A 12,484-nucleotide genomic window follows, 5' to 3' on the forward strand; every position below is an offset into this window, starting at 1 on the left:
ATGGTGGGAGCAGTGGGGTGGCAGAAGGGCCTGCGTATTTTGTCCAGCAGGGCTAGTGTTGGTGTCCATAGGACTTGGTGGCCAGGATATATTTATTGTGCACAACTGAGGCAGTAGTAAGTTCCCTTTACCCAGATTCTCTGCCGCATCAATAATAGTTGTTTGAATCCTACAGAAGAGGAATATGCTGACAGTCACTTGTTTGGGAGCACATGTGATATGTCACTGGAATATCCCAGAAATATTTGATTTGGAAAAATGGGAAGCTTTGCTTGTGGCTGGACGACCTGAAATACAAAAGGACATAAGAACCAAAGTTCTGTTTATTCTTGTCAAAGTGACTCCGAAATAATCTTCCCACCTGGTTTGTCTTTCTGTATTTTACCTAGTCTCTAGCACTAGCTGGATTCTTCCTTCTCAGTGAATTCCTCTCTCTCTAACCACACCAGCCAATCCCACCTCTCTGTGCTCTCATTACTCATATTATCTGTGTCACTTTTTAGGCACCTACCACTTACTGCCCTGGTTGCAAACTCTGTTTCCCCATTTGTCTCTTAATGTAACTATCTGCCCTCTGTCTGCCTTTCTATCTAGATAAATGTAGGTGTGTATTGCTTCCGAATTAAATTTTAACCCCTTGAGAACTGAGACCACCTCTTCATTTCCTCCAGGCTGATAAGAGTTGAAGCTGTAAAATGTTTTTTTTTTTTTTAAACATAAATGAAAAATATAATTAACACTGTATAATATCTTATTTTGGGGTTGTGCCCTTTTTAAAACTTACATGCCTAATGATCAAGGTCAGAATCTTAGCAGTTATAACATCTTAATCCTTTAAATCTCACTGATGCCAAATTTAACTGTAGTTATCAAGTTTGGTTTCCACAAACACTATAAGCTCAATAAAGCATCATGCTCAATTCTTTATTCATTCCTTAAGTTTCAGAATTAAATGTGCCATCCTTTCCTTTTAACTTATAAACCATTTGTAATTATTTTTGAAATGCTTATTTTAAAATATAAGAACTTTCCAAGCAAGCATTTTCTTTCCCTAGGGAAAGAAAGCTCTTGTCTAGACAAGAGCAGATGGATGCTCCCTGATTCTCTTAGGGTAGTTATCATGAATGAATTTTAGAGGGTTTTTTTTTTTTCCCCTCCTTCTTCTAGGCAGTCCTTTTTCATCTTTCATCAAACAATTCAGCTCATGGGTTATGTATGGCCTTCTGGAACTTGAATTTGATTTTGATGTTTGAAATGTACATTATAATTTTCCAAACATGAATTTATGAAAATGGCAGCCTTTAGAAACTCCCACAGAGGGAACAGATGACTGACTCTGACGAAAGAAAGTCCAGGAATACACACAGGATAGAGGGGGAAAAAAAGAATACACATGGAATGGAAGAATTAGGACTAGCTAGGATGATGCTGATGGTTGCTGGAGAGTAGGAACAGCTGACAAATAGTCACCAGGGAATAAGGAGCAGATTAAACTGGGCTTCTTTTGTCTTTGCCCCTAGTTTCCAGTGCTCAACATCTTCTAACTTGATTATGAGTTATCAAGATAAAGCATGGTGAAAGCTAGTAAGTGTATCACTGGTCTGGACAAGGTAAGATTTAAATTTAGGGAGTATTTAAATATTACTGCTACTACCCCCTCTACGGCATTTCTAAAGGCATTGAAGGATACTTCGCTCAAAATTTAAATTCAGTTAATCAACTAAATAAAATAGTGGCATAAGTTTGAGATAGAAGGAAAATACTTTCACAAGAGTATTAGATTAAGTTGGAGGTTTTTTGGGGGAAAAATGAGGAAGGGAAGCTGGTTTTGATTTTTTTCCAGTTACGAGCTTTTTGGTTAAGTCTCATAACTTATTTAAAGACTCCCTTTCCTCATAGATCTGATGAGGACATAATGGATACAATGTTTAACACTGGCCTTCTTGGATAAAATGGAAAATTCTAGGAGTGAGTATATCAAATCTTGCCCTGAGGGCAGATTTCAAAGGAAATTCACTATTAAGAATGTAAAACCATCAGAAAGGTGATGGGGTCCTGCCAAGGAGAGAGAAGGGCATAGAAGTGGGGAAACTAAGTTTTCAAGACAAGTGGTACAAACTTCCCAATTAGAGATTTTAGCACTGATTTGAGTATTCTCAGTTTATTTTGCTCTCACAAAGCCACTTTTTGGTGATGTAGTTGTATGTCTGTCCAAAGGAGACTGGATGATTCTGCCTGCTTATAAACAAACAAAAAGGTGTGTGAATTAGTAGATACAGAGGCTCAGAGTGTGAAGATGATAACTGTAAGAGCCATTTACTGTGCATTTTATGTGCCAGGTATGATGGTATCTTGCATATATTCACTTTTTTTGTGCCTTGACGGCAAGATCATACTTGTTTTGTCACTTTATTCCCAGTGGATAAGTACTGCCTATGTTTATATATAAAACTGTATACAAAATTTGTTGAGCATATTATTTTTAAACCTTATATAAAACCTGAAGGGCAGCTATCATCCTTGTTTTACACTTGAGTAAACTGAGGCTCAGATTGATTAACTGGTGAAAAATTGAATATCAAGGTTCATGTATGCATCTTCTTGGACCCAATAAATATCCAGAAGCCTAGACCAAGCATAGTTGCTGCAAATGAACATAAATTTAATATGTCCTGTTATCTATTTTTGCTGATATTTCTACTTCTGGCATAGCACACTTATTAGTTAGCTATGTAACAAATCACCCCAAGGCTTAATGGATTAACATTATAAACATTTTACTGTCTCATAATTTCCATGGGCCAGGAGGCTGGGTACAGTTTAGCCATGTACCATTGCCTCCAGATCTCTCACAAGGATGCAGTCATCTTAAGGAACAATTGGTGAAAGAGCCATCTCTAAACTCACTCATGTGGTTGTTGGAAAGCCTCAGTTCCTCATTTGTTGTTGGACTTAGGGCCTCAATTCCTTACTGGCTGTTGACCAGAGAGGCCTCTCTCTGTTACTTGCCATAGAGACTTTTCCATAGATGAACTGTCTATCATCAGAGTGAGCAAGTGAGAGAGCAAGAAAAGGCAAGCAAAATGAGAAGTCAGCATCTTCTTGTAACCTAATCTCAGAAATGACATCCCATCCTCCTTGCTATATTTTACTGGTTAGGAGCAAGTCGCTAGTCTCAGCTCATGTTCAAAGTGAGAGGATCACACAGTGGCATAAGTACCAGGAGAAGAGGGATCATTGGGGCCCATCTCAGAGACTATCACACCTACATATTTGCAAATGCATCAAGATGGGATGGACTATATGGGTGATGACTAGTATAATCAGGATAGAACATTAGGACATGTGGACAGATCCCACAACATAGACTTAATAGTGACTTATTTAACTTCTGGCACAGTGTACCTATTTGCTTATACAGTGGCTTCCAGGACACAAAAGATCCACTGAATCAAGATAGAGCTATGCAATATGTGGCTAGGAGGGTCATGAGAATAGTGGAGCTAAATAGTGGGGAAAGGAAGGCCAAGACTGGCTCAAGGTGATTGGTGAAGGGATTTGGAGCAGAGGACAGATCTGAGAAACTGTACAGAGAAACAAGATGAAGCTAGTATATAATTCAAAGATAACAATGTGCCATGTCAAAGAGAAGAAACAAGTAATTACCTCACTAGGGAAAATTCCATTTGACTTAGGTTCTGATATTCAGACATTAATCTCAGAATCTGAAAGAAGCTATGTTGCCAGAAGTGACTAAAGTCATAATCAGATTAGTCAGAGGATACAAAATCAGGGTCAGAAGTGGAAGGTCTGGATAATGCAGGAAATCCTAACCAAGTGCTTCAGCAAGATTCTGGCCTTTCTTGTATCTTGAAGGAAAGCATCTATGTCTAGTGGGAGTATATGCTTCTGTAAATACTTACAGAAATGAAATAGCCATTATTCATGAGGTAGACTTACAGATCCATTTGATTAGCAAGCAGCTCAAAAAAAGATTCTAAGTTCAGAATTTTGAAAGATCCCTGTTTAGATGGGGAGAACCTAGAACGCCTCTAATAATTAATGATCATGATATTCTTTACTAAAACTACCGAACTGGTATAAAACGATGGCTGGCTTCTTTGGTTTGTCCTTCATTATTTTTGAGTGGTGCCAAAGCTACAAAAGTGTCAGCTTCAGTTTGCATTGGACCCTCCTTCTACACTGAGTATGACTTGGAGCTTCAGACTCTGATGGTTTCCTCACTAAATGATTATACTTCATGAATGTGCTGAACTGACAAGGTACACCCAGAGCCTTTTAAATGCCAGTCAGTCTTTCCTTTGGGCAAATTTGTGCCCCCAGTGGTTTGGATCTACTCTCCTATATACTCTTTTCTCCTCTTACTTAACATCTAATTGGGGGCCACTTGAATAAAATCCCTTAGGAGTGTCTCATAGAAACCATTTTGGGGAAAGAATGCATTACCTATAGAAAGCACATGAAACAGTACTCTCTTGCTATAAGGGAATATTACCCCCTCAGAGGCTCCCCAAAATAATACCTTCTGTCTCCAGTTATTCTGATAATGTCTAATTCTCTAACTCCAACTGTTAAAATGGAGGCGTAATAACTGTTTGTGATTGGTGGGACAGTGGGGGAGTATAATGTATTCCTCCACTGGAGTTGGCCACAATTCCATCCCACTTTTGATATTTTATTCTCTCTCTAGATTTTTTCAAATGTTTTCATTCTTACTTTTTATTTTATATTAACACTTATTAGACTGGTTCTTTCTGTAAAGCAGAAGGTCCTTGTCCATTTTCTCTTCTCTTTCCTTGGTATTGAAGTTTGTGCAAAGAACACACTCACAAGAGTGTGTTGGTTGACTGCACCACCACAACTGAGAGACCCATATGCATGCAGATATCCTAGTTTGGCCCTGGTGAACTAGTCAAGGATACAATAGTGAATCTTTCTCCTTGCTCAGTGGTGATGCTCCTACTCAAGCAGTCCTGGAAGGCTTCTGTGTTCAGGTTTCTGAAAGGTCCCTAGTGATCAAACCTAGAATGCCCACTATTAACTTGGTTAATGACTCATGAAACTATTTAATAAAATTATTGAACTAATATGAAATGATGGGCAGAAAGAGACTTAGTAATTGAAATATGGTACTGCTCATCTGGTCCCTGCAATAGTGAATGACAAGGGAGTTCTTTTCTACATTCCATTCTTTCATTTCTCATCCTTCTCCCACTTGGATAGATTAGCTGTGCCAGAAGCATGATAAGGGCCTAAGATGTAAAGAAGAAGGAAGAGCTGGTCTCTTTCTAAAAGTGACTCCTAATGTAAAACAGTTGACATACAGAAATGTCAAACAATTTTAATATATTGTACTAAGTACTATAACAGTACATACATAATTAGGATGCTATAAAATTATAGAGAACTGACAACTTTGTGAATTAAGGAAGGTTTAACAATAGCAGTTAATTCTAAATGAGATACCAGAGATTGAGGAGGAATTCACCTGGGCCAAAGAAAAAGAGGTATATTTAAGTATAAGAATAAATTAATCATGAACATGTTGGTATGACATGGCATGTTTCCATGTCACCTTTGAAGACATTAAATAAGTCAGTCTAATTGGAACATTTAAATATATGTAGGAGTAGGTGGAGAGGCATAGATAAAAATGATAGGCAGGTGTCTGATGTTTGTGTTTGTATCTTGTGAAGATTTTAGAGTCCCTCTATATTAAAGGGAATCATTGGAGTGTTTAAAGTTAGATGTGGACCTTTTAGGTGTTTACTCAGGGGCAGTGGAGTTGGTTGGCCATTCATTTCCACTACCTCTAGTTAACCTTAGATTTTGCTCTTATGGTTGTCAGCAGGCCTATTTGTATCTTTAGTGAGACTTCTTGTTCGTTTTACTGATTCACTCTGTGTTCTGAAACGTCACTTCTAATGTCTCTCTGGAGGATTAAGTCTAGATCTTCCTCACCTCTGTTTTAGGATCTCAGTAGGCACTAGAATGAGGCGACCTTGATTTTTATATGCATGCTGAACTCTGATTTCAGTACTCTTGGAATGTCATCATTCTGTGGCCTAGTGTGCACTCTGCATACAAAAGTAAAACAAGAACTTACAAGTTTATTTCCAAATTTGGTCACCCTTTCAGGGTATAAGCTATTAAGAGCAATTCAGTATTTCTGATAAATAACAGTAAAGTGGTGTCTACATTTTGGGATGTAATTCAGAAACTACAAAGAAACTTCTATTTATATAATCCTATATCAAAAACTCTGTTAGTATATAATGTGTGAATCACAAAGGCAATGCTGTATTCTGTCCTAATTAGTGGGAAGCAGAAGCAGCATCATATTTGAAGTATATGAATAAATATATTTTTTCAGACTTTTTCTATCTCAGTATTACTTTTGGGATATTTAATTTCTCAGACATTACCAGAGGCGTTAGAAGAATTCATAGCTTAATATCTTAGGTTCTGTCAAGATGGATCATTGTTCTATGAACTTTTTTCTGTCTTATCACTTTAGAAAACAAAACAGTATAAAACTAAAACAAGAAAGAGTGCAGCAGCATGGAGAGCAAAGGTATATTGGTTAAAGAGTGGTAGCAGTTGACCAAGCCATAAATAAATGAGTATTGAATGTGCTTAAGAGCAGAGCACGGAGAAAGATTTTCTTGAGGGTCAGACCCAGAAAAACACTGACTTGAGGTAAGAGAAATGAATGTCTTCTCAGTTAAAGTAAATAAAACTGGGCTCCTGGGTGGCTCAGTTGGTTAAAGTAAATAAAACTGAATTAGTTCAAGTTGTGGGTTTTATCAGGTTGATGAATCTAATAAGATCATTGGAATATTAAGGATAAATTTAACTCTGAGCCCCCATTTGTAAAGTGAGGATTCTGTACCTCCTCTCCCACCATTTTTTCTCCCTTAGAAGGTTGATGTTATGTTCTGTTCCAATCTTTTTATTAAAGAACTTTGTTTTTTCTGCCTCTTCTGATAATGCCACATCCACAACAGTGTTGTTCACACCAACATGCCACCCCTTCAGTCTTCCTAGAGAGATTCTATACTCCATGTTGGAGCAAACAGAATGCCTTTCTCCAAACTTGGGGTTTCAGAGCAGTCCTAGGCATGTTTCGGGCCCCAGAGCAACCCTTATGAAAGTGGTCCCTTTTTAGGTTTTAGCTCTCCTCTCTCTCCCTTGGGCACAGAATCAAACCTGGAGGCTGGTGAAGAAAGATAACATGTCACCTCCTGCTTTTTCCTCCTCCTTAGCTCTTCTTCAAACAATCTTGCACAAACAGAACAAAGCCACACAACAACACTGATCACCCTTTTATATTCCATCGAAGTTCTTTATGAAAATAGAGGTGTGTGCCCAAGAGCCAGGGTCCAGTGGGTGGGTACTACCTAACTCAACCTTTTTTTAAAGATTGATTGATTGATTGATTGATTGATTGATTTGAGAGAGAAATGGGGGTGAGGGGAGGGGGAAGAGGAAGAGAGAGAACCCCAAGCAGACTCCCCACTGAGCGTGGAACCTGAAGGGGGGCTTGATCTCACAACCCTGAGATCATGACCTGAGCCGAAATCAAGAGTGGGATGCTCAACCAACTGAGCCTCCCAGGCACCCCTACCTAACTCAACTCTGTAGTGGGCAGTTATTAATTAAGGTCGAATATTAGGCATTTGATCACAGTCACAATTTCTGAGAGACTTAAATAATACTGTTGATCAAAATGGTTTCTTTTACATTCTGGTCCAAGAGCTAGAACTTTATTTTTTCAGAGCCTTATTCTGTAAAAAGTACAGTCTTGAGGATAATGTGTTGATCTTTTAAAAATATTTGAATCATGAGAAGATTCAAAGTAAAAAGGAACAGAGACTAATATAAGTGAGACCCTGCTTCTACCCTGAGGTGTAACAAATATTAACATTTTGCAATATCTGATTCACATTACTATTTTCTTAAGAATTAAGATATACTTGAAGCCTCCTTAAGACCTCTGCCTCATCCCATGTCCCTCCGTCCCCCTCAAAGGCAACCACTGTACTTAAGGTGATATACATACTTTCAGAACATGTGTAGTAAAATGTGTATATGTTTAAATTATGCACAGTACTCTTTTATGAATTTTTAAATTTCTCACAAATGATATCTCTTTTCAGTTTGCTTTTCCTGGTCAACACTTTGACCTTAGAACTTACTCACTTGACTACATTGGCTGTCTCCTGAGTTACATCCCGAAGTCCATTTTGTTCCATCCTGATGTACTGCCCATGAACCTGGAGTGAACAGCTTCCTGTGTCTCCCCAGCATCCCACTTAGTGGACTCAACAGTCCTGGGATAGTGCCAGTTGGAAGGGATGCCTTAAAGCTGTTACTTTTATTCCTAGATTTAATATAACTCTTATTAACTCTTGGAATATTCAACCTATTAAGAAACAACTATAACCATAGAGACAAAAAGATGTTCCTATGACTCCAATGTACTCAGCCCTCCTAATCAGTGCCTCTTTAGAAGTCAATATTTGGCTATACTGTAGAAAATGTCTCAGCTCACTGGTTGGGACTGGAAGGCTTCACTTTCTTAGATTTTGTCAAAGTGTTTACCAGAATGATGTGTGTCCATTTGAAGGGTTCCCTTCTTTCCCCATGCTCAGTAAGATCGGTGTTATTAAGCTTTAGTTTATTTGCCCATTCCAAGAGGTATGAAATGATCTCTCATTGTTTACACTGTAAGTTTTCCAATTATTAGTGAAGTGTCATGTATTTATCAATAATATGGGATTTAGTATTTTGTGAATTGCCTGTTCTAATCCTTGGTCTATTTTTCTATATTTTGCCAATTCATTTGTAGGAGTAGTTATTTTATGTACATGTAGAACTAATTTTCAGTGAAATGATACGGAAAAAACTTCAGGCAGCTAACTGCTACTGATGGTACCATACAAATCTGTAAAATTGTTGATGGTCATGATGGCACTTAGACATCAAATAGAATGAAATTAATATTCAGAATTTTCAGTTTAGGAAGGGAAGGGAATTTGTAATTTCATTTAAGAAAGATACTCATGGGAAAATACCAAATACATGTAACAATATTTTCATGCCCAGGGAGGTCAATTCCAATGATCTAGATTATTTAGTCATGTAAAACAGTTTATTCCCAACACAAATGGATAGCTGGAATGGCCTTAGTTTAATGTGGTAGTTTTTAGGAGTATATTTTTGTTTGATTTTTACAGCAGTACAACTCAATGTCCACCAAATTCCTTTTATGTAAAAGTATTTCAAAGGCACAAATGAAAAATTCAAATGGTATAGAGAACCAGTCCTAGTAATTCACTCACAGAAGGAAATTCACCCCATGCATGCTTTGGTTTTGATCATTTCTATTGAAAGAACATTTTCCTGTAACCCTCCTCTTTTTTTTTTAATATACTTTTAAACGCTGGACTTTTCCTAGTAGAAATACATTTTTCTAGGAAGGTTTTATCTTGAATACCTTGACCCTAGAAAGTAAAGTAATTTAGCAGAGTTTCTCTCACTAGGGATTAAAATGGATGTTAAAGTATCCACAGAGGATGAAAATGAGTAAAAAGATGAATCAGGCATGAAGGTTCAGAAATGGAAAATGGATGAATGATGTTTCTATTTTATTGTCCTTGTAAATAAAATGAATTGTGCTTTTGGCTTTCATTTGCCATATGAATTGATTGTTACAAGATAAAACCTGAGAAAATTGAATTATAATTTTCAAGAATCAGTGAATTAGCAGCATTTTTTAAGTAGCCAGTGGAAGTATTCCAGACATTCCACTGAATTTACTTTCCACAAACCTCCACTATGTATGTAGGTGTCTTAATGTTTAAAGAAAGAGGTGCTAACATTTTAGGAATTTATATATGTATCTTCTTTCACATCAAAATGGTCCTGGTAAAATGAAACAAAACTGAATTCAGCTTTGAGCCTACTGGTCTCTAACCCTAGGCTTAGTGCTGGAGTGCCCTGGGATTCCCTCTCCTCTCTTGTAAGGTCCTTCTGCGAGCCTCCCTCCACTGCCATCCCCCTACCTCCAATCTCAAGTTCTATTTCAACAAAAGTGGAATACGTTGGATCACTTCATTCACCTGTTACTATGAAGTCCTACAGGTTAAAATCTATTGCTCATCACCTATGACTTCAGCATATGATATTAGTTAAATATTTATCAAGCTTTTTGAGGGCCAAATACCATCCAATAAATGTGTATGCATTATTTCATTGAAACTTAAGATTTTATAGATTTCTTTTGTAGACAAAGAAGCAGGTTTAGAAGGAGTTAAGAAAACTTGGCTAAGGTTTCATAGCTAGTAACTAGCATAAATGAAATTCAACTCAGGTTATAATAACACAAAATATGTACGCATATACACTATACCACACAATCCTGAGCAGGTTTCAAAACTTGCCGTTGCATAACATCACCACTCGTGGAGTAATGGTTTACTTCCTCTGCTGAAAGTAAGTGGTACAAAGACCACTGAATCGGGTCCACCCCAAACTGGACAGGTAGGCACACAGCTCCACTGAGCTGTTGGAATACATGGAGCATGCCACCTTGCCCAAGGGCTGGAACAGGGAGCATGAGAGAAAGTTCACCTAATACATTGTTTCTCACTTTGTTTAATGCAGTGATGCCACGCTTTGCCGAGCAAGTAGAGGTTGCTATTGAAGCCCTGAGTGCCAACGTCCCTCAACCATTTGAAGAGAATGAGTTCATTGATGCCTCTCGCCTAGTGTATGATGGTGTTCGAGACATCAGAAAAGCTGTGCTGATGATCAGGGTATGTAAGGCCTCTCTAGGTTGGAGCTGATCAGAACTTCTGGTGTGGACTCCGAAGAATTTACTTTTGTTGTTTTAATTACTTAGTTTAACTTGTTAAGCTGTTTAGCTCCTCATTTAGTCAGACAAGGGGGACCGTTTAGTCAGACAAAAGGGACAAGTGATCCCAACAAGCCTAGATTCACACTGAATAACCTGAAGAGTGATACTCTGCCTATTTCTTGCATGCATTGTTGTCTAAATTTGATACTAACTTTCAGGGGCCCCTGCTATTATCCATGTGCTTCTCTGGCTAACATTTTCCCATCAGGGTCAAAAAGCCATGGGATGGAAAGAAAGGAAGAGAACCCAGCGTAGTAGTAGTAGTAGTAGTAGTAGTAGTAGTAGTAGTAGTAAAAATAATAATAATAATCTGATACACAGTCACATTATCTTTATAACAAATAATTACAATCTTATAAATAAGGCTGTATAACTTTGCAGCAAACCTCTTCCTATCACTCACCCTACTATCTTCCCATGTTCAGTCTTCTATTGTCAGCTGTGAGTCTTCCAAACGATTGTCCAAGTGATTATATAGAGACATATGCTAGAAAACATATAGTAGGTTTTAAAACTCAACATAAGTATCATTTACAACTTGCTTTGTTCACCCACAATGTACCTTCATTTATTTACATTAATACACATAGCTTCCCTAGTTCCTTTTAACTGCTACATAATATTTCATTGTAAGATGAGATTTTGTTTTCTCCTTACCTTGCCAACAATTTGGCATGGTTTTCAAATAATTTTCTTACCCATAGATCTCTTTCTTAAAATAAACTTAAATATTCAAAAGCATAATTGATGACACAAATACATTTGTGGCTATTACAGCTGAAGCAGAGATGGGGCTTCTGCAGTGACAATCATAAGAACATGAGAACATGTTGTCTGATAGCAATATACTGTGAGCCACAATTGTAATTTCAAATTTTCTAGTAGACACATTGGAAAAAAAAAAAAGTTGAAATTAATTTTAATAATATATCTAACTTAATCAAATGTATCCAAAATGTTACCATTTTTGACATGTGGCATTAGCTACATTTAAAGTTCTCAGTAATTCATTGTAGCTCATGTCTACCATACTGGATGAGATAGCACTGGAGTGCATCCCCACCTTCATCCTCTACAGTTGTCTCTGAGGCTGCTCAATAAAACCACAAGGTATCTGCTGACTGCATTCTGATAACCTTTCTCTCAGGGTGATCATTGAACATCTAAACTAATATACCCTCAAACACTGCAAGACAATAATAACCAAATAATATCTGTGGTATTTTGTTCTCTTTGGACAATATATAACTAGTACTTTGAGTATTTCATCTATGGCATTAATTCTCCTCTGAATCTTGTTATCTTTGAGGTCATTAAATTCATGAGTGATCCTCTTCAGCTGTGGTATCCAGAGTGCAACATGGTGCTTCCATGGTGATCTGAGCAGGTGGAGTAGAGTATCACCAGGAAGAGTCTCTATTCCCTCTTTGTTGGCATCCATGCTTCCCCTGAAACATTATCAAACGCCTTCACTTGGGAGCACAAAAAGCATCTTCGAATTTTCTTGTCTTTAAATTCAGCTTGATTGTTTTCTTGTTAAAT

General features: G+C 37.5%; 1 protein-coding gene across 4 annotated transcripts in view; it reads left to right on the forward strand.

Moving 5' to 3' along the window:
* CTNNA2 (catenin alpha 2) overlaps nucleotides 1-12,484 on the forward strand; it is a 234,191-nt gene that overhangs the window by 135,673 nt on the left and 86,034 nt on the right. For all 4 annotated transcript variants that reach the window (XM_081796660.1, XM_081796661.1, XM_081796662.1 and 1 more), the window contains exon 5: nucleotides 10,690-10,841. In XM_081796660.1, the coding sequence (XP_081652786.1) occupies nucleotides 10,690-10,841 (152 nt within the window). The remainder of the gene's footprint in view (nucleotides 1-10,689; nucleotides 10,842-12,484) is intronic.

Source organism: Leptonychotes weddellii, chromosome 10 (genome assembly GCF_054177405.1).
Source record: "Leptonychotes weddellii isolate Sample4059 chromosome 10, ASM5417740v2, whole genome shotgun sequence".
In the NCBI taxonomy this organism is placed as follows: domain Eukaryota; kingdom Metazoa; phylum Chordata; class Mammalia; order Carnivora; family Phocidae; genus Leptonychotes; species Leptonychotes weddellii.